This window comes from Cervus canadensis, chromosome 7 (genome assembly GCF_019320065.1).
Source record: "Cervus canadensis isolate Bull #8, Minnesota chromosome 7, ASM1932006v1, whole genome shotgun sequence".
In the NCBI taxonomy this organism is placed as follows: Eukaryota; Metazoa; Chordata; class Mammalia; order Artiodactyla; family Cervidae; genus Cervus; species Cervus canadensis.
This window is the reverse complement of record NC_057392.1, coordinates 71,084,079-71,103,143: the sequence shown is the minus strand read 5'-3', so window position 1 is coordinate 71,103,143 and position 19,065 is coordinate 71,084,079. Positions and strand designations below refer to the sequence as shown.

The 19,065-nt window shown below is 44.9% G+C and overlaps 1 protein-coding gene across 8 annotated transcripts in view; it reads right to left on the bottom strand.

Annotated features, from left to right (window-relative positions):
• The window catches only part of TNIK (TRAF2 and NCK interacting kinase), a 390,807-nt gene that overhangs the window by 87,146 nt on the left and 284,596 nt on the right, over positions 1–19,065 (bottom strand). For all 8 annotated transcript variants that reach the window (XM_043473737.1, XM_043473739.1, XM_043473738.1 and 5 more), the window contains 3 exons: positions 18,331–18,506; positions 13,161–13,227; positions 7,598–7,802 (listed from right to left, as the gene is read on the bottom strand). In XM_043473737.1, the coding sequence (XP_043329672.1) occupies positions 7,598–7,802; positions 13,161–13,227; positions 18,331–18,506 (448 nt within the window). The remainder of the gene's footprint in view (positions 1–7,597; positions 7,803–13,160; positions 13,228–18,330; positions 18,507–19,065) is intronic.

Here is a 19,065-nt window from a genome sequence, read left to right as displayed (position 1 = left end):
ACCAAACAAAAAAAAATAACAACTCGAAATCACCAGTTGCAAAATGACAATAAAATATTCACCCAACAATGTCAATCTGTTCTTCTGTCAGGCATCGTGCCAACCCTTCTGTACCTATGATTCCAGCTACCTCTCAACAATCCTGCCAAGTTAATAGTATATCAGTTGTGTATATTAAAGAAGCTGAGGGTCAGAGAGGGCAAGTAATTTGCCCAAGGTCACACAGCTAGAATGAAATCTTGGTCTCCACAGCTTCAAAGCCAGCGTACTTTGCCCCTACACTAATCTGCTAGCCAGTCAGTTAAAAACTGGATAATTTTTTTTTCCTCTTAACATAACCAAATCATTCCTAGTATTATAACAAATATTCCTTCCAATGTATGAATAAAAGTTTACCTGTTGGTACATTTATTTTAATAAACTCCAGAAGGTTTTACTGCTGCACATAAAAGAGTACACTTTTGGAAATTATATCTCAGTCTTCAGCCAAAGGCACGCACACCAGTAATACTAACAGCTAACATTTATTGAATAAGTGCTAAGTGTTGCTGCTATTCTAGACTCATTTAGTCTTTACAATAGGCCTGAGAGGCAAATGCTATTGTTATTTCTAGTTTTACAGGCAAGGAAACGGAAAGGCACAGGAAAGTTCAAGAACTTACATCTAATACGGAAGCCAATGTCAGCCGAAATGCTCTCCTCAAAGAAGTTCCCCTGGGCAGGATTGTTGCTCACTGACTCTTAAAGAGACATGTAACTTCCCCCTGGTTCCTCTTCCCTCTTTTTGGTCTGAAAGCACCTAGGAGAAACTACTTAGGTCCCAGAGAGTAACTTTTCCCACCAGTGGCTTTCCTGGACTGGGGCTCCAGTTGCCACAGCTTCTGTGAGGCTGGCCTAGTCACCTGAGTGAACGCGAATACTGAGAGATGATGTGAGCAAATCTGAGCACAATGGACGAGCAGGTGATTATGACAGGTTCTCTGAATGGAAGCATGAGACGTTGCCTGTTAGCCACGTGTAACCTGGATCTGACGAGTCCATCGAGTGTGAGATCGACTGGTGTAACTGGTAAGTTAACTGGTGTAACTTTAAGTTAATTGGTGTAACTTACTACATTCCAAACCGATCTCATCCTTTGCACCCAAACCTGGTCCTCCATTTGAATGCTCTAGCCTGACACTGGGGAACCTTCTGTGACCACTGCCCTCCTTCATGGAAGACATCTGATCAACCACCACGTCCTGCATGATCTATACGCTCCATCTCTCTCAAATACGCCCATCTCCATCTCCACCTTCCACCTTCCACCCTCCTCCACCTCTCCATCTCCTTCCTCCATCTCCACCCAACCACCATCCACCTTAAAGCACCACCCTCTCTGGCCTGGGCTAACCAGTCTCTCCTGTCCACTGCTGCTTCTTTCCAATCACTTTCCTTGTAGCAGCTGAAGTTTCACCTTTAAAATGCAGATCCGATTACATCCCCTTGGTTGAAATACGTCAACGACTTCCCACTATTCTTAGAGCAAAATATGACATTCCTTAACCAGGCTTATGAAGCCCAGCAACACGATGCCTTGGCTTCCCTCCCTAGCATCCCTGCATGCCCCTCACTGCCTTTGGCTGGATACTGCCCAACAGGCCTCCAAGCCAGTCTAGGCTCCCACCCCCGCGGCCTGCTCCCTTATCACACTATTCTTTTCTACCATAGTAATCTGGCAATGGTCATGAATGGTTAGTTGGATGATTATTTGCCTAATGCCAGTCTCCCTCACAGATTGCATCTATACAAGGGCAGGCCATTCCCAATGACCAGCATGGTTGTCTGTACAGTGGAGCTAAGCATTCACTAAATTTGTCAAGTGACTGCCTATTCCTACAGGCAGTCACTTGAATTAAAAAGGTTTTAATTCAACTGCATGCTTAAACAAAGAAACATTTGAGCCTAGAGTCCCTAAAAGCCCCATCTTGTGTGCTTAGTCACTCAGTCATGTCTGACTCTCTGCGACCCCATGGACTGTAGCCCGCCAGGCTCCTCTGTCCATAGGGATTCTCCAGGCAAGAATACTGGAGTGGGTTGCCATGCCCTCCTCCAGGGGATCTTCCCAACCCAGGAACTGAACCCAGGTCTCCCGCATTGCAAGTGGTTTCTTTACTGTCTGAGCCACCAGGTAAGCCCTAAAAGCCCCAGGTACTCATAATAAAGTGTTAGAGGCTTATAGGGAATTTTAGACTCTAGGCTCTCATTTCGTATGTCAGTGCCCAACTATGACTGGACAATGAGATATTTGTTGTATTAAAATTTTTTTTTCTGGTGATGGAACCAAAGTGATATAATATCTTCCAGCTTGTTTTATAACTGGTTGATGTCACTATGGCCTTGAGGCACCAAATGAGATCTGGGTGGCTTAAAGATTAAAACTTACTACCAAATTATGAAAATAAATTGATTTTATCTTAAAGTTAACAATAAAAAATAAATAAATAAAATAAAACTTATTATCACGGAGCAGGTTGGTGCTCCTGGGGTCAGGGTCATTCATTTCTGTGACTTAAAGATACTCTCCCCAGAATGAGGGTATAGAGGGCTCTCAGCAAGTTGAAAAATACATATAGTAATTATGAATATTATTTAAAAACTCTTGAGAAGAATCAAGCATCGCAAATCATCTTTCCAAAGTTAGTCTGAAAAGATGACCAAAGTAGGCACCCCAATACCTCAAGGTCCTGATTCCCGGACTCTGACTCTATGGAAAGTTTTTCATTGTCTGAGCCAAGAGTCAGAAATTTTTATTGAACTGAGTAAAGATAGAGGAAGCCCTCCATGTGCTTTTTCTCTTTATTGATGGGCTCATTCAGCTTAGCTAGGTTTAATCAGATTCCTGGAAGTTAGTTATAAATTGCACTTTATTATTGGTCAAAGAGGAGCTGTGTGCCTACCATTTAACTGGCCTGAAGCCACGTCCTTTTCATGAAGCTGATAAATGACCACAATTCAGTGTACAGTCAAAGTCCTTCTAAGAATACACAGATCCTGATTTAGAACCTAGCCAGAACCACATGCTTACCTATAAATAGCAAAGGACAGGCAGGGATTCCTTAGAAACCTCTGGTCAGAGGTGACATTTGAAATCACTGTAAAAGTCGAAGGGTACAACCTACACAGCCTCATGTCACCAAAGGGTTGTCTGTGTGCTTGCTCAGTGGTTCTGTTGTGTTAGATTTGAGAACCCCTGGACTGTAGCCAACCAGGCTCCTCTGTCCACGCAATTTCCCAGGCAAAAATACTGGAGTGGGTGGCCATTTCCTACTCCAGGAGATTTTCCTGACCCAGGGATCGAAACTGTGTTTCCTGCAGAGGCAGGCAGGTTCTTTACCACTGTGTCACCTGGGAAGCCCAAGTGAGGTGTCTGAAGGGTCTTTATTTGGAAAAGGGAATGTATATTGCAGGATGCCAGCACAAGGTTACCTGACTCACAATGAAGTGAAATTCACAAGCCTAACTACCAACTTTGGCTGCTTCTCTGTGACCATGTGGTAGGAGTTCCTACTCAGAATCAGAACCAGAAGTGGTCAACCAGGGCACGGCGGCAGGCATGGATGGGAACCAGCAGGAGAGAAGTCCTGGCGGTAGGGACAGTCATTACTTAGGGGTTCAGAACGTACAGCCATCTGAGTATTAGGCATTTCCTTTTTTCTCTATTGAGCAATAGGGGTAAGATAAAGGATCAAAAGATAAAGGCAGTATAATCTCTTGATGCCTTGTGGTCATAAGCATTTCTGATTCTGGTAAGAAGCTGGGGCGCGCACACGTGGCTGCCCAGAGCAAAGTATCGCCGTGCATGCCTTCCGTGTCTGCAGGGACATAGAGGGTGTGGCCCCCCTGGATGCTCTGCCCCACTGAGTCTAAACTTTGCCTTGCATCCATTAGAGGCTCCAGAACATGCAGCAAAAGAACAGACACGAGGAGGCCTTGGCAGGAGCTCTGACTGGGAGACTGAGAGACAGAATCCAGTTTGAAGATGAGCACCTACTGGGCACAGCTTCTGTGACCCTGCTCAGAGATCCTTAAATTCTCAGCGTACAAGACCACAGAAGCTGGGGCCAGGAGAAGACTATGGAAAAGCACACTGGCCCTGGCTTGCCAAGGGAGAGGAAGGACAGACACAGTGACAGTGGCTGGGCTCTGGACTCCAATCCACTGGGATTGAAACCTGGTTTTGTCTCAAGCTGTGTGACCATCAGCAAGTTGTTAACCTCTCTGAGACTCAGCTGCTTTATCTTTAGACAGGGGAATTACTGTGAAGATTAAATGAAACAACTCACTCAAGTACTGAACAGAGTCTCTGTCCTGTGGTTAAGTGCTTTATAATTGTTAGGAATTGTCATTCTAGCACCTTGATGAAAAGAAAAAAAAAATACAATGTTAAATAAATCATAAAAAGTATGAAAGGAAGAAAATCTAAAATAAAATAATATGATGCATTCTCTGAAAAGACTTTGTGCCAACTGAGGATCTAGGTTCAAAGGCCGAGAGTTCTTGTGTAAAAATTTTTTAAAAAAGAAGAAAATCTATATGTGTGCGTGTGTACATACACATGTACACGTCTGCCTTCTTGACTATGTTAAATGTTTTATGGGATGACAATGGGGACTTTCTAAGTTAAATGGTAAATGCCTTTGTGCTCAGTTGTGTCTGATTCTTTGCAGCCCTATGGACTTAGACTGTCAGGCTCCTCTATCTTTTGAATTTTCCAGGCAAGAATACTGGAGTGGGTTGGCATTTTCTCCAGGGGATCTTCCCAACCCAGAGATCGAACCCATGTCTCTCGCATCTCCTGCATTGGCAAGCGGGTTTTATAACGGTAGCACCACCTGGGAAACCCAAATGCCTTTATCCTGAGACTAAATGTGGCAAATTACAAGGTAAGGAACTCATCAGCCAGACAGGGTAAAGGCAAATAGTCAAGATTTTCAGAGCTTGATACTCCAATGAGGTGAAGGTCTTGGGACATGCTCTTGGAAGGAATAAACACAAGCCAGGAAAGAAGCAGGAAAGGCAGGATTGGGGAGCATTGCCTGGCTTAGGAGAAAGTTTCGATTAGAAGTTAGGAGGAGCAAGTCTTGGATCCAAACAGCAGAGACCCTTGGCCCTCGGGAGACTCAAGAGACTGAAGGAAACAGTGCACTGCTGGCCTGGACGCCCCTACAAGAGGCTGCAGCCTGCCTGGGTGGGCGGAAGGAGGTGATACGGAGGGATGACTGCGAGGACCTGTCTGAGAATTTCAGCGTGTGCCGGAGGTGATGCAGGTGCCTCCACTTCTCCACTTCGGACTTCACTTCTGAGAGCTGGTTAATTAACAGCCACACCTCCCTTCGCCCTGCCCAAGCTGTCTCCTTTGAAGGCATCCGCCCCTGAGCATGATAGCACCTCTGTCTAGGACAGTGTAGTTCTGAGAACAGAGAACGGTAGGTGACCTTCAAACCTCTCATGGGCTGAGTGTGCGTCATGCCGACAACATCCTAGACTTATTGAGATTGCAAAGAGCTTCATTTGTCTGCGGCTGCGTGCAAATGCTTACACAGTTCAGATGTGCAGATCACAGTTCACAGCTCTGATTACATATCTACGCCTGCTGCCTCAGGGCCTGCGTGGCTATGGGAAGCAGGGAGACCTGGGTGTGAATCCTGACTTTGTACTTCCTGGCTCTGCGACATGGGACCAATGACTTCTCCTTCTTGAACCTTAGTTTTTCCTTCATTAAACGGAGATATGTGCTCCTTGCACAAGAGATCAAGATACATATAAACAGATGACAGCAGGCGATGAGATCCTGGGTTAAGCAAAGCATTTCACCCAGTGTTTGGCACACAGAAGTCATTCAATCACTGTAACTGTTGGGTGTTGCTGGTCTGCATATTAACACTCCAGGGACATAGTGAGGTTGATGGCATTTATTGCAAACCGGAACGGAGGCCCTCACTGATTTAAGCCAGGAAGGCTGGACCTGGATGTACCATTTAAAAAGCAATCTGCTCCCGGAGTCTGCAATTCACCACCCTCTGACTGCAGTGGCCACTTGACGGAGCAAGTGAATTGTAGTAAACTGTTAATGAGGAGCAAGATGGTGTTGGGGAGAACCGTAAAATTACTCCCCCATTACTGCACACTCAGTGAGCCTTTCATCTGCCATCCAACTTCCCCAACAGCTATAGTCGCTCAGCTTCCTAATTGTTTAGAGACTTTGATTTACCTGGCATAGGAAGGAGGCCCTGGACCAAAGTTCTCGGAAGGAGGCTTTAATAAACATCTGTAAGACCACACGTGAGAGTCGGGCCCAGGATAAGCCATGCAGAAAAGCTTGGCTGGTGGTACAAGTTCACACCTGCTGCTGAAGGCAAGTCATGCCCACTAGCTACAGGACAGGAATGCTTCTCTAGAAAGAGAGAGTCATAGGGTGGGCAAGGCTTGCCTTGCATTGAAGACCTATGTCAAGGTGTGTGTGGAAGGACGTGTGAAATGCCTTCTCCAGCATTCAGAACAGTAACTAAAGAGTAGCAGTAGGCAGGCCCTGCTTTTCCACACTTGACATTTCACTTCTCTGCCTCATCTCAGTTCACTGTGTTCTAATTAACGCCTATATTCCAGCTCTTGATCACTGATTCATTCACTCATATATTAGCTCCTTCATTCCACAAATATTTAGGAGGCATCTAGTACGTAATGGCAGAGAAGGCAATGGCACCCCACTCCAGTACTCTTGCCTGGAAAATCCCATGGACGGAGGAGCCTGGTAGGCTGTAGTCCATGGGGTTGTGAAGAGTCGGACACGACTGAAGTGACTTAGCAGTAGCAGCAGTATGTAATGGGCACTGTTTTAGACGCTAATATCTAGATAATTGGGGCTTCCCTGGTGGCTCAGATGGTAAGGAATCCGCCTGCAATGCGGGAGACCTGGGTTTGATCCTTGGGTTGGGAAGATCCACTGAAGCAGGGAATAGCAACCCACTCCAGTATTCTGGCCTGGAGAATCCCATGGACAGAGGAGCCTGGTGGGCTACAGTCCATGAGGTCCTGAAGAATCAGATACAATTTCAGTGACTAAGCATATACACATCTAGATACATAATATTGAGATACACAATGATAAAAGGGGAAAGAAAAAAAAAAGAGATGCACAAAAGGCATAAAACATCCTGTCCACAAAGAGCTTACTTTCTAGTGGGGAGAGACAGACATATGACACATAAAGTACACAGGTGTGAAGGTGATTAAGAGATACATAAGAAAAAAATGCAACAGGGAAGGGCGACAGGACATGATAGAGGGAGGGGCTGAGACTTTAAGTGGGGAAGTCAAGGAGGTCTCACTAAGAAGGTGATACCTGAGCAAGACTGGAAGGGGCTGAACCCTTCACCTGTGTTTCTGACGTGACCACACCAAGGCCACACCACCCCCGCTGGTAAAGTGCCCTTGGCCACCTCCTCCTTCACGGCTCAGGTGTGAGTGCTCCAGGCGGGCCACGGCCTCCGGAGGGAGACGGAGGGCCATGGCGGACACCCAGGAAGGGAGCCCGGGCACCGGGGCCCGTCCTCACCTCCTCCAGCCGCCGCCGCTGCTCCTTCTGCTCCTCGATGCGCTTCTGGCGCTCGGCCAGCAGCTGCCGCTTGTGCTCCTCGTTCTCCCGCTGCTGCTGCTCCAGCTGCTGCCGCCGCAGGGCCTCGGACCGCTCCTTGTTGGCCAGCTGGAGCCTCAGGAAGTCCCGCCGCAGCGTCGACTCCCCGGGCAGGTTGAGAATGGAGCTGCGGGCAGGAAGAGAGACGGGTCAGGGGCCACTCCGGGTGGGGTCGTCGCTACCCTGGGGTCCCCGTGGAGGAGGAGAGCCAAGCACGGGCTCTCTGAGCCTCCATCAATTCCACTGCTCACCTCGGCAAAGAAACAGGGTCCAGGGAACTAACTCAGGTCCAGCCTCCCCTTCAGTGTGATTACTGCAGGCATAGGCTGTCTCCACCGCCAGAGAGCTGCCCCATTCCTGAATTCATCACTTCTCTCCAGGACGGTCCACAGAGCTCCTCCCTCACACTCTAATTTCTAAAAGCTTTTTTGAGTACCGGAAGCCCTGAGTCCCAGACTGGTTTATTTTCACTTTTAAGAAAGAACTAGGCAAGAACTAAGCCAACAAATAAAAATGAATAATCAGTAGCGGTGAGGAAGCCTGCTCTACATAGATGGACACATCCTCAATCACTTAACCTCCTAGAACGCAAGCTACAGACTCCTTGGTTCTGCACAGCAGCCCAGCCAGGAGGGGAATGTTCCTACTTGTTCAAACAGATCTAGTCTTTTTAATATTTCTGGCAGCTTCCTCTTGAGATAAATCCATTAAACAATCACTGAATCCCTACTATGTGGCAAGCACTGTAATAGGCTCTAGTGGATACAGCAGTAACTAAACATATTCTCTTCTTGTGGGGAAGAGAGACAAATAATTAGATAAATTCTACAAACAACATCATTTCAGATATTACTAGGCTCTACAGAAGACAAAAAAGTGTAAGAGTTTTAAGAGGGACAGTGGCAGGGAGCTGGGGAGAGGATGAGGACTTTCTTTTAGATCAGGGAAGACCTCTCCTAGAAGGTGATGGTTGAGCTAAGCCCTAAATGTTGAACACGAAGAGGTAGGGGAAGACTCTTTCAGGCAGAAGGGAAAGCAAGTTTAGAGGCCTGTCATGGCAACAAGGGTGGCCTTTGTGGGGGACTGAACCCCAAGCTGTCTTCCCAAAGCAGAGTGAATGAAAGCAAGGGGGTACAAGAGGAGGGCAGAGACAGGGAGATAGGGTAAAGCAGGAGGCTGTAGATGCCATGTGTGGAACAGTTATTAGCAGGAAAGTAACAGGATCAGATTCACTTGGCTGCTCCGTAGATGCTATTCTGCAGGGTGTATGAGGGCAAGCAAGGCCACCCATCGGGCTGCTAGTGGCTCCAGGGTGGAGACTAATCGGGTGGGAGTGGTGGGGTCAGAGGCAGCGAGAAGCCTTTGGGGACACAGTTAGTAAAACCTGTTGATGGATCCAACGTGTGGAGTGAGGGATGACTTGCAGGTTTTTTCTTGGCATCTGGGCTGCGGTGGTGATGTAAATTGGGATGGGGAATGACAGGGGAAGAGTGGGTTTTGTGGCTGACAAGGGGATCATTCTGTCTTAGAGAGCGGGTAGCATGCTTTGTGAGATACCGCCATGTATGCGTGCAAGCTAAGTCACTTTAGTTGTGTCTGACTCTTTGCAATACCATGAACTGTAGCCCACCAGGCACCTCTGTCCATGGGATTCTCCAAGCAAGAATACTAGAGTGGACTTCTGTGCCCTCCGCCAGGGGATCTTCCTGACCCAGGGATCAAACCTGCGTCTCTTACGTCTCCTGCATTGGCAGGCAGGTTCTTTACCACTAGTGCTGCCTGGGGAGCCCAAGATACTGCCATAAAAAGGCTTGGTTCAACTGGAGGAATCAACCTGCCTGACTTCAGACTCTACTACAAAGCCACAGTCATCAAGACAGTATGGTACTGGCACAAAGACAGAAATATAGATCAATGGAACAAAATAGAAAGCCCAGAGATAAATCCACGTACCTATGGACACCTTATCTTCGACAAAGGAGGCAAGAATATACAATGGAGAAAAGACAACCTCTTTACCAAGTGGTGCTGGGAAAACTGGTCAACCACTTGTAAAAGAATGAAACTAGAACACTTTCTAACACCATACACAAAAATAAACTCAAAATGGATTAAAGATCTAAATGTAAGACCAGAAACTATAAAACTCCTAGAGGAGAACATAGGCAAAACACTCTCTGATATAAATCACAGCAAGATCCTCTATGACCCACCTCCCAGAATATTGGAAATAGAAGCAAAAATAAGCAAATGGGACCTAATTAAACTTAAAAGCTTTTGCACAACAAAGGAAACTATAAGCAAGGTGAAAAGGCAGCCTTCAGAATGGGAGAAAAATAATAGCAAATGAAGCAAACAGACAAAGGATTAATCTCAAAATATACAAGCAACTCCTGCAGCTCAATTCCAAAAAAATAAATGACCCAGTCAAAAAATGGGCCAAAGATCTAAACAGATATTTCTCCAAAGAAGACATACAGACGGCTAACAAACACATGAAAAGATGCTCAACCTCACTCATTATCAGAGAAATGCAATTCAAAACCTCAATGAGGTACCATTACATGCCAGTCAGGATGGCTGCTATCCAAAAGTCTACAAGCAATAAATGCTGGAGAGGGTGTGGAGAAAAGGGAACCCTCTTACACTGTTGGTGGGAATGCAAACTAGTATAGCCACTCTGGAGAACAGTGTGGAGAATTCCTTAAAAAACTGGAAATAGAAACTGCCATATGACCCATCAATACCACTTCTGGCATACACCACCGAGAAACCAGATCTGAAAGAGACACGTGTATCCCAATGTTCATCGCAGCACTGTTTATAATAGCCAGGACATGGAAGCAACCTAGATGCCCATCAGCAGACGAATGGATAAGAAAGCTGTGGAACATATACACAATGGAATATTACTCAGCCATTAAAAAGAATACATTTGAATCAGTTCTAATGAGATGGATAAAACTGGAGCCCCTTAAACAGAGTGAAGTAAGCCAGAAAGATAAACACCAATACAGTATATTAATGTATATATATGGAATTTAGAAAGATGGTAATGATAACCCTATACGCAACACAGAAAAAGAGACACAGATGTACAGAACAGACTTTTGGACTCCATGGGAGAAAGCGAGGGTAGGGTGATCTGAGACAACAGCATTGAAACAAATATACTATCAAGTGTGAAACAGATCGCCAGTCCAGGTTGGATGTATGAGACAAGTGCTCAGGGCTGGTGCACTGGGATGACCCGGAGGGATGGGATGGGGAGGGAGGTGGGGGGGGGGGTTCAGGATGGGGAACACATATAAATCCATGGCTGATTCATGTCAATGTATGGCAAAAACCACTACAATACTGTAAAGTAATTAGCCTCCGACTAATAAAAAAACAAACAAAAAAGGCTTGGTTCATAGACAGCGCTTGGAGCCTACTAATAAGTCTCCTTTAAAACTCCAGCCTTTGTGCAGGACTCTAAACCAACCCAAAATGATGACCACATGCTCTGTGCAAAGGGGAAAGGGCTTCGGGAACCCAGCCTCCTGTGCACATGAGGACCATCTATTAATATTACCTGATGTTGAATCAATGTCAGATGGTCTGAGCTGTATTACTGACCCAATCATTACCTCCACGTGTGGCCTGGCTGCCAGTGTTGGGCTGTTACCTCATTTCCATAATGAAATCAACACTGTCCCTTTTTACTTCTCGGGATTTCATGAAAATTAATTAGATGTGCCCATAAACCAGGACTTGAAAGATAATCTTCAATGTCATATATAGACATGTTACAATTACAGAAGACTTAAGGGACAGGTAGGTCACCCACTAAGTGACTCCTAACACACGATACAGCAAGTATTAGTTAAGTCAAGGGTCCCAGCTCCATGGAGAGTGATCAGAAGGGCTGAAGTGTCTGTCTGAGCGAGCTTTGGAAAAACAGTGTGCAACTTCTCTGAAAGCAGGACATTGGGCCCTTTGCTTTATAAGAATGTTCATTTTCCATATCACTACTTGGAAGTCATCATCTTTATGCAGCTAAACTGGGGGCGGCCAACATGTTAAGTATCCAGATGGAAGGAAAAAATTCTCCTTCAGTCTTTGACCTTGAAGATTCCCGTAACAGGTGAAGAGAGAAAAACTGTCGGCCCTGTAAGTTCAGTCCTGTCCCCTTCCAGTTCAGTTCAGTTCAGTCGCTCAGTTGTGTATGACTCTTTGCGACCCCATGAACCGCAGCACCCCAGGCCTCCCTGTCTATCACCAACTCCCAGAGTCCACCCAAACCCATGCCCATCGAGTCGGTGATGCCATCCAACCATCTCATCTTCTGTCGTCCCCTTCTCCTCTCGCCTTCAATCTTTCCCAGCATCAGGGTCTTTTCAAATGAACCAGCTCTTCGCATCAGGTGGCCAAAGTATTGGAGTTTCAGCTTCAACATCAGTCCTTCCGTTGAATACCCAGGACTGATCTCCTTTAGGATGGACTGGTTGGATCTCCTCTTCCAGTAGTTTTAGCAATAATCCAGCTTGGTTAGGTCCAAGTTAGCTCAGAAAAGGGATGCACTAGCTCACTCCAGCAGCAGTAGCTGAGTTGGACCCTTTGCTGGTTCGGAAGCTCTGCCTCAGGCATACAGAATCTGTTCCTTATTGAGTACTGGGCCCCATCCTTGGATAGCTAGAGGATGGAGACCTCTATATACCCCGGTGACCCTACTGCTTTGTTCATTTCCCCAACAGATTTCACTTCACATGAACAGTGCATCCACCCTGGTATGCACGGCCATGCTCTTTGATTCACCAAACTGCCATCGGCTGAATTCTCTCACAAAAAGAGAAATCCTGGTGGTGTGAGCACACTGGCATTAATTGTTTATAAACACAGACTAGGAAAAAGTCAGAATCAAAGTCAAGTGAAATTTAAAACATAGGGATGATGGTAATAAAGCAGCAATTGATTCTGGGAGCTAACATATGACAGCAGGAATGGGCATGGGAGTTCTATTTAGGGTTCACCTCGAGAATGTAATTTGACTTCCTGGAAGCTGTTTCCTCTTGGATTAGGCTGTGGTGAAAATACCACAGCATGTGATGAGGACAGTGGCCGCCTAAACGTCTCAAAGGTATGAAGTAATAGACTGAATAACTCAAGTCTAAAAAACACCACTTAGGTCTCCAGAAAGCTGCCGTTTGCAGTACTGTTAGCCTATTACCCAGATAACTGCCTCCTCCCCATTCTACAATTCTATATATAAGAGGAAACAAGGAAATAAATCTTGGAAGACAAGATAAAGAATATGCTGATTTTCATGTTCTCATACAGCCTGCCTAGGGAAAATTTCCCAAATTAATGAGTACATGCATGGGCAATAAATTAGATAAGACCACCCTGCTAGATTCTTAAAAATGAACCTATAAATCAAAAGGATGTGAATTTCACACAAGCACAATTCACAACGTGAAATGAGAGGAGGCTCTTGTTTGCCTACCTGGGCTCTCCGGAGTCATTCTCCTCTTCTTCTTCCTCACTCCCGCTGTACTCATACTCCGTCTCATCTAAAGAGAGACCCACGGAAGGTCAGTGCACAAAAGGCGCAGCAGCTCAGGAAAGCCCACCCTCCATTTTCTGCACAAGGAAACCGAGGCCCTGAGGGCTGTCCTAAATGCTGACCTGGGGCAGGCTCCAGGGTTCCTGACTTGTGGTCCAACAATACCCACCAGCTGGATTCAAGCGCATGGAATTAACATCTGAGACTGCCCCAGCCAACTCTAGGCTCTCTCCTTAAAGCCCAGCATTCACAGGCAAGTGAAGACAAGAAGCTGAACCAGAACTTCTCAGTTCCTGTTAACTTCCATTATAGAAGCACCTAACCCAATCCGGCAGAGAAGGCAATGGCACCCCACTCCAGCACTCTTGCCTGGAAAATCCCATGGACGGAGAAGCCTGGTAGGCTGCAGTCCATGGGGTCATGAAGAGTCAGACACGATTGAGCAACTTCACTTTCACTTTTCACTTTCATGCATTGGAGAAGGAAATGGAAACCCACTCCAGTGTTCTTGCCTGGAGAATCCCAGGGACGGGGGAGCCTGGTGGGCTGCCGTCTATGGGGCCGCACAGAGTCGGATACGACTGAAGCAACTTAGCAGCTGCAGCAGTACCAACTCAATCCGGGCCACTGCTGACTTACTGACAGTAATAATCATTTTTTTTTTTAAGTAGAAATTTTATTATAATTTACCTGGACTCACAAATTGCCTTTTGATATCTCAATAACAGAAAGAAACTTTTGATAGCATGTGTGACTAAAAACATAGGGTTAAATGTGTTTTTATTGACCCACTGGGGACATTCGTTTAATTCACAAATATGTTAAGCAAGTTAACATGCAATAATGAATAAGATTGAGTCTCTGCTTTGGAGGAGATTAGAATCTGATGGTCAAGATGGACAGATAAATAATCAAAGTCACCATGATTATGAAGAAAAAGAACTAATTTTTATTGGGTATCACCCATGCTGGTCATTATGCTAGATTACGTACGTTCTCTCATCTACTTCTCATAACAATCCTTTAATATGATACCCACTTTGCAACCAAAGGTACTGAGATTATAAGCAGCTAAGTAATATGACTAATAAATCTGAGATTTGGATTTAGGTATTAGCGGAAAAAGCAGCTAAGTCCACGGGTCAAAATGGGGAAGGAACAGCCAGGTCTTTGGGAAGGAAATAGGCTGGACCTTGGAAGGTCAGTAGCCCCTTTACAGGCAGATGGAAGCTGAAAGTGGCTGGAAAAGGAGCATCTAAGCAGCATAACTACCTGAGTGAGGCTGACAGTACTACAGGGCATGAATGTTCAGGAAACATTGGTTTCTGGGTGTTTGGTGTGAGAAAGCAGATGGAGTGAGAAAGGCCAGCAGGTCTGATGTGACTTGCTGATCTTTAACATGCTGAGGCTTTTCTGTGGGCAGTGGGGAGCCTTATGGAGGAGCTTTTCATTTTAAGCAAGGGAGGTTGTCACAGGGCTATCATCTGTTGATCGCTGTGGGTTAGTAATTACAACTTTGAAGACATTTGTGTCCCTGAAAAGCAACTGAAACTGCAATTTGCTTATGTTACCACCAGGAGGCAGCAGTCACATGATAAGAACTATGGAATTTGATCATAAACACACTTTGCTTTCCATCCTACTCCATAAGTGATGACAAAAGGAAGTCATAGTATGATGACTTCAAGTGTATTTTTAAAAATCATATAAAAATTAGCTTTACTAGTTTAGATATGTATGAAGCTTTCAGGTCACTTTTTAAAAAATATTATTCCACCAAAATGTAAAGACCCTTCATAAAGTATGTCAAAGTTCCACATTGAAAGTTTAATATTCCAAACTTTCCTGAAACAAAGCAACAGAGCATTCAAAGTAAACTGCAGAAATTTTATATATTAAAGTAAATTAAAGCAAGAAACAGAAGTACACAATTAATCTAATTATTTCTCTTCAATAGGGTGAAACTTCTGTCAGATTCCTCACCTGTAATACTTCATCAGAATCCAGCATGATTGCTTTTGCACTGCTGTCTTAAATTAGCATGTCTCAACATATCTTGAGGAAAAAAATAGTATCAGGTTGTGCGTGCATGCTAAGTTGCTTCAGTCATGTCCCACTCTGCGACCCTATGAACCCTAGCCCACCAGGCTCCTCTGTCCATGGGATTCTCCAGGCAAGAATACTGGAGTGTGATCCTCCTCCAGGGGATCTTCCCAACCCAGGGACAGAACCATCTCTGCAGAACCACTGCAGGCGGATTCTCTACCCCTGAGCCACCAGGAAAGCCCAAGTATCAGGTTAAGAAATCACAAACAATGCACATTAAAATTTTTTATTCTTCCCAAAACTGGTCTTAGAGCTACTAAGAGAAATGAAAAAGTACTAAAAGGAGAAAATTAAGTCACTTATCAAATCGAGCAACTGGAAGGAAGTCTCATTTGGGCAATACTCTTTCTTGGGGAGCAGACAGAAAAAGGCTGTTAGTATCTCTTAAGCCTAAATAGAATTAAGTTCCTTAACTCACCATGCAATTCTTGAATATGCCTACTACCAGGAATCTTACTCTTCTACTCTGCAGAGAAGGAACACATTAAAAATAGTTTGCTTTCACAGGATGGTGAGTTCTGAGTCCCAGTCCAGAGTCTGTGCTCCCAAAATGTGCAAATAACTCAAGGAACACGCTTTATCCATTCTTAGAGTTCAGAGGCAAAGAGGTCACAAGATCTCAGAAAGTAACCCTAAATACTACTGCAAAGTTATGTCAATAAAGAATTTTCTAAATAAGCGTTTGCTGTTCAGTCGCTCAATTGTGTCCAACTCTGCGACCCCATGGACTGCAGCATGCCAGGCTTCCCTGTCCTTTACTATCTCTCAGAGTTTGTTCAAACTCATGTCCATTGAGTCAATGATGCTATCCAACCATCTCAATCTCTGCCGCCCCCTTCTCCTCCTGCCCTCAATCTCTCCCAGCATTAGGGTCTTTTCCAATGAATCAGCTCTTTGCATAGCTTATATTTATTGAGTACATCTACGTGCCAGAAGTTGTAGTAAGCATTTTACATGCATTATCTCATTTAATCTTTGCAAAAATGCCAGACAATGGTAATTATTATTATACCCCCATTCCTACTTTAAAGATGAGAAAAGAGGGGTGGAGTTCACACAACTAAGGGGTAGAAGTAGAATTTGAACTCAGAATTTGAGTGTGAAAACAAGAGTCTAAGTAATTAACCTAATCTACATGTATAGGAGAATAAATTTTCTTTTTAGGAAAGCTGGCTTTTAATGAGCTGCATGTCTGACACACTGCTCTAAACTATTCCCTTTAAAATTCTGACTTCATGGAGTGGCCCAAGACCACTATTAATAAGTAGCAGTTGAAAAATCGGTCCTGGCATTTTTTAACCTCAACTCATCTATTTCTCTCTATGCCTAGTTTGTGCATCTTGCACGGCCCTCTCAGCTCCTTGGGTTCTCATTGACATATCATCCCTCTCCACCCACTAAGAGCTGGAGATAGGTCTCCTTTTTGGCCTAGCCTCAAAATCTCCTGCTCCTGAGTCTAACCTGATCACACGTTCTCCTGAGTCCCGGAGGCTGACTGCAAAGAAGGAACTTTCCTTGAAATGTTCACTGAGGATTTCTCCTTGTCCCCTTAGCCTTTGCTGATCTTACCTCTGCCCCGTCCTGACTCTTTACACTGCTCACCGCCCACCCCTAGGACCCTGCTCATACTTTGCCATGTGACAGATATTAGCTGTAGAGACAAAGAAGAGAAATTCAAATACAGCTGTGAACTTTCAAAGATGCAAACGTGCATGCCAGCTCCAGTATGCCATCAGTTGTACTGTACCACTGTACTTTTCAAGGTACTGTACTGTCAGATTAAAAATGTTTTCCTTCTTTTTTGTGCTTGCTTTTTTAATGTACATATTATTTGTGTGGAAAATTATTATGAACCTATTACAGTACGGTACTACACAGTGGATTGTGGTGGTTGGGTACCCAGGCTCACTTTGTGGGACTTATGAACAAGTCAGACTTAGGAAGAGGCTCTCAGAACAGAACTCGTTTGTAAGTAGGGGACTTACTACCAAAGGAGGGCGCCCTCTGTTCTTCGCTGCCCACCACCCTCCTCAGCTCCCTCTGGATCATGAAGAGCAGGGGAGAAAGGTGGAGAGGACAGAAGTGCAGACAAGCGCATCGCCATGGACCTCCCCACCCAGGCTCAGCGCTCACTTCATCAGGCCGGAACTTCGGCCTCACTGTCAGCCCCACCAGCTTCCCCTTCCTGCTACCACCAGGGAGCTCTCACCCCATCTCTTCTCCGTATTCTCCCCCTTTCCTTCCCATTCTCAACCTTCCCTACTGCCCTATCCAACTAAGTCATAAAACCTGCCCCAGACCAGGTGAGTTCACCTTGGTCAAGATGCTAGTTAAGGAATTCCAAGTCTCTATTCAAACAACTTGCAGGCAGTCCCAGGACCCCGAGTTGGACTCATGCCTATTCCAGTAATGCAGTGAAAAGACAGGGTGGGACAACAGATAGAGCCCTAAGAAAAAAGAGTTTTTGAATCTGTAAAACAAAGGGGAAAACGCAATGTTCTGTATAGTAGCCTGGCAACCTTTTTAAAATTCCTGTGACTACAATAAAATTCCTTCTGACTTCCAAACACCTAAATTAAAAATGAGCCTCAGAGCACAAAAACTTAAATGGTGAAGAGTGCCAGTACTGAAAAAAATGTCAATTAGATGGGTTTTTTTTTTTTAAAGGCTGCTGTCTTCTGTAGATTTTGCTTTTGAAACGTGAATATTCATTTGAATTAAGAAAATCACTTGTCGTATTAAACCACTTCATAGTATCACTCAACATGACTTTTTGTTCACTGCCTGGAAAAGGTAATATTTCTTGCAGTTCTGTTCTTTCATGAAAGATTCCATTCCAGCAGCCTGCCCCTAGTGATGCCCACAGGCTGTGATCTCTGAGGCAGTCCTCACGCTAAAGAACAATGCAGGCTATCTGAAACCCCCACGGTCCCTCCAAACACACCAAGAGCCCATGACACTTGGTCTTTTGTTTCCCTCACTGAAATAGAAGTGTGCGTCTCACCTTTCTCTCCTCGCTTCTTCTTTGTTCTATCGATATGGTCCTTGAGCTGAATGCGGACCTGTCGTTCATTAGGTTGGTCTCGGATAAATGGATGCTTCATCAGTTGTTCTGTTGCTGGTCGCTGGCTGTGGTTCTTTACCAAGCAGCTCTCAATAAATGACTGGAATTTTTTTGACCTGACAAACAGAAGAGATGAACCCATGGATAAAAGGACAATCCAAAGAAAAGGAAACTTACATTTTTCTGAAATACTAGGACAACAACAAAAACAACAAAACAGGTCCAATCAGCTACATAGGGATCAACCAGTCACAGAGTACATTTAGCTCTTAATAAAGCACAATGGGGTTCAAAGGCATCCTTGACACCAACACACAACTCAGGCGGTGTATGGCAGTTATATCACGAAGGCATTTTTGCACAGTTTTTATGTCAGATCACACCAAAGACCGACAGGCACCAGTGAAGAGAAAGACCCCGATAAAAATCATTCCTGGAAGGTCTGTTGGAATGAGGGAACCAGAGCTGGGCCTTAAAGAATTAGGATAAAAAAAATCACTCTCGGGAAAGGACAGTTCAAGGAGGTAGAATCAGTGAAAAACTAAAGCTGAGATTGAGCATACTATATGCCAGGGGACACTGAGGTGAGCTGTCTAAGTAAGGCAGGAAATGCAAGCTGGAAAAAGTAACACTAGGGTTGGATAGGTAAAGGGGACAATTTGTAGAAATGAACAA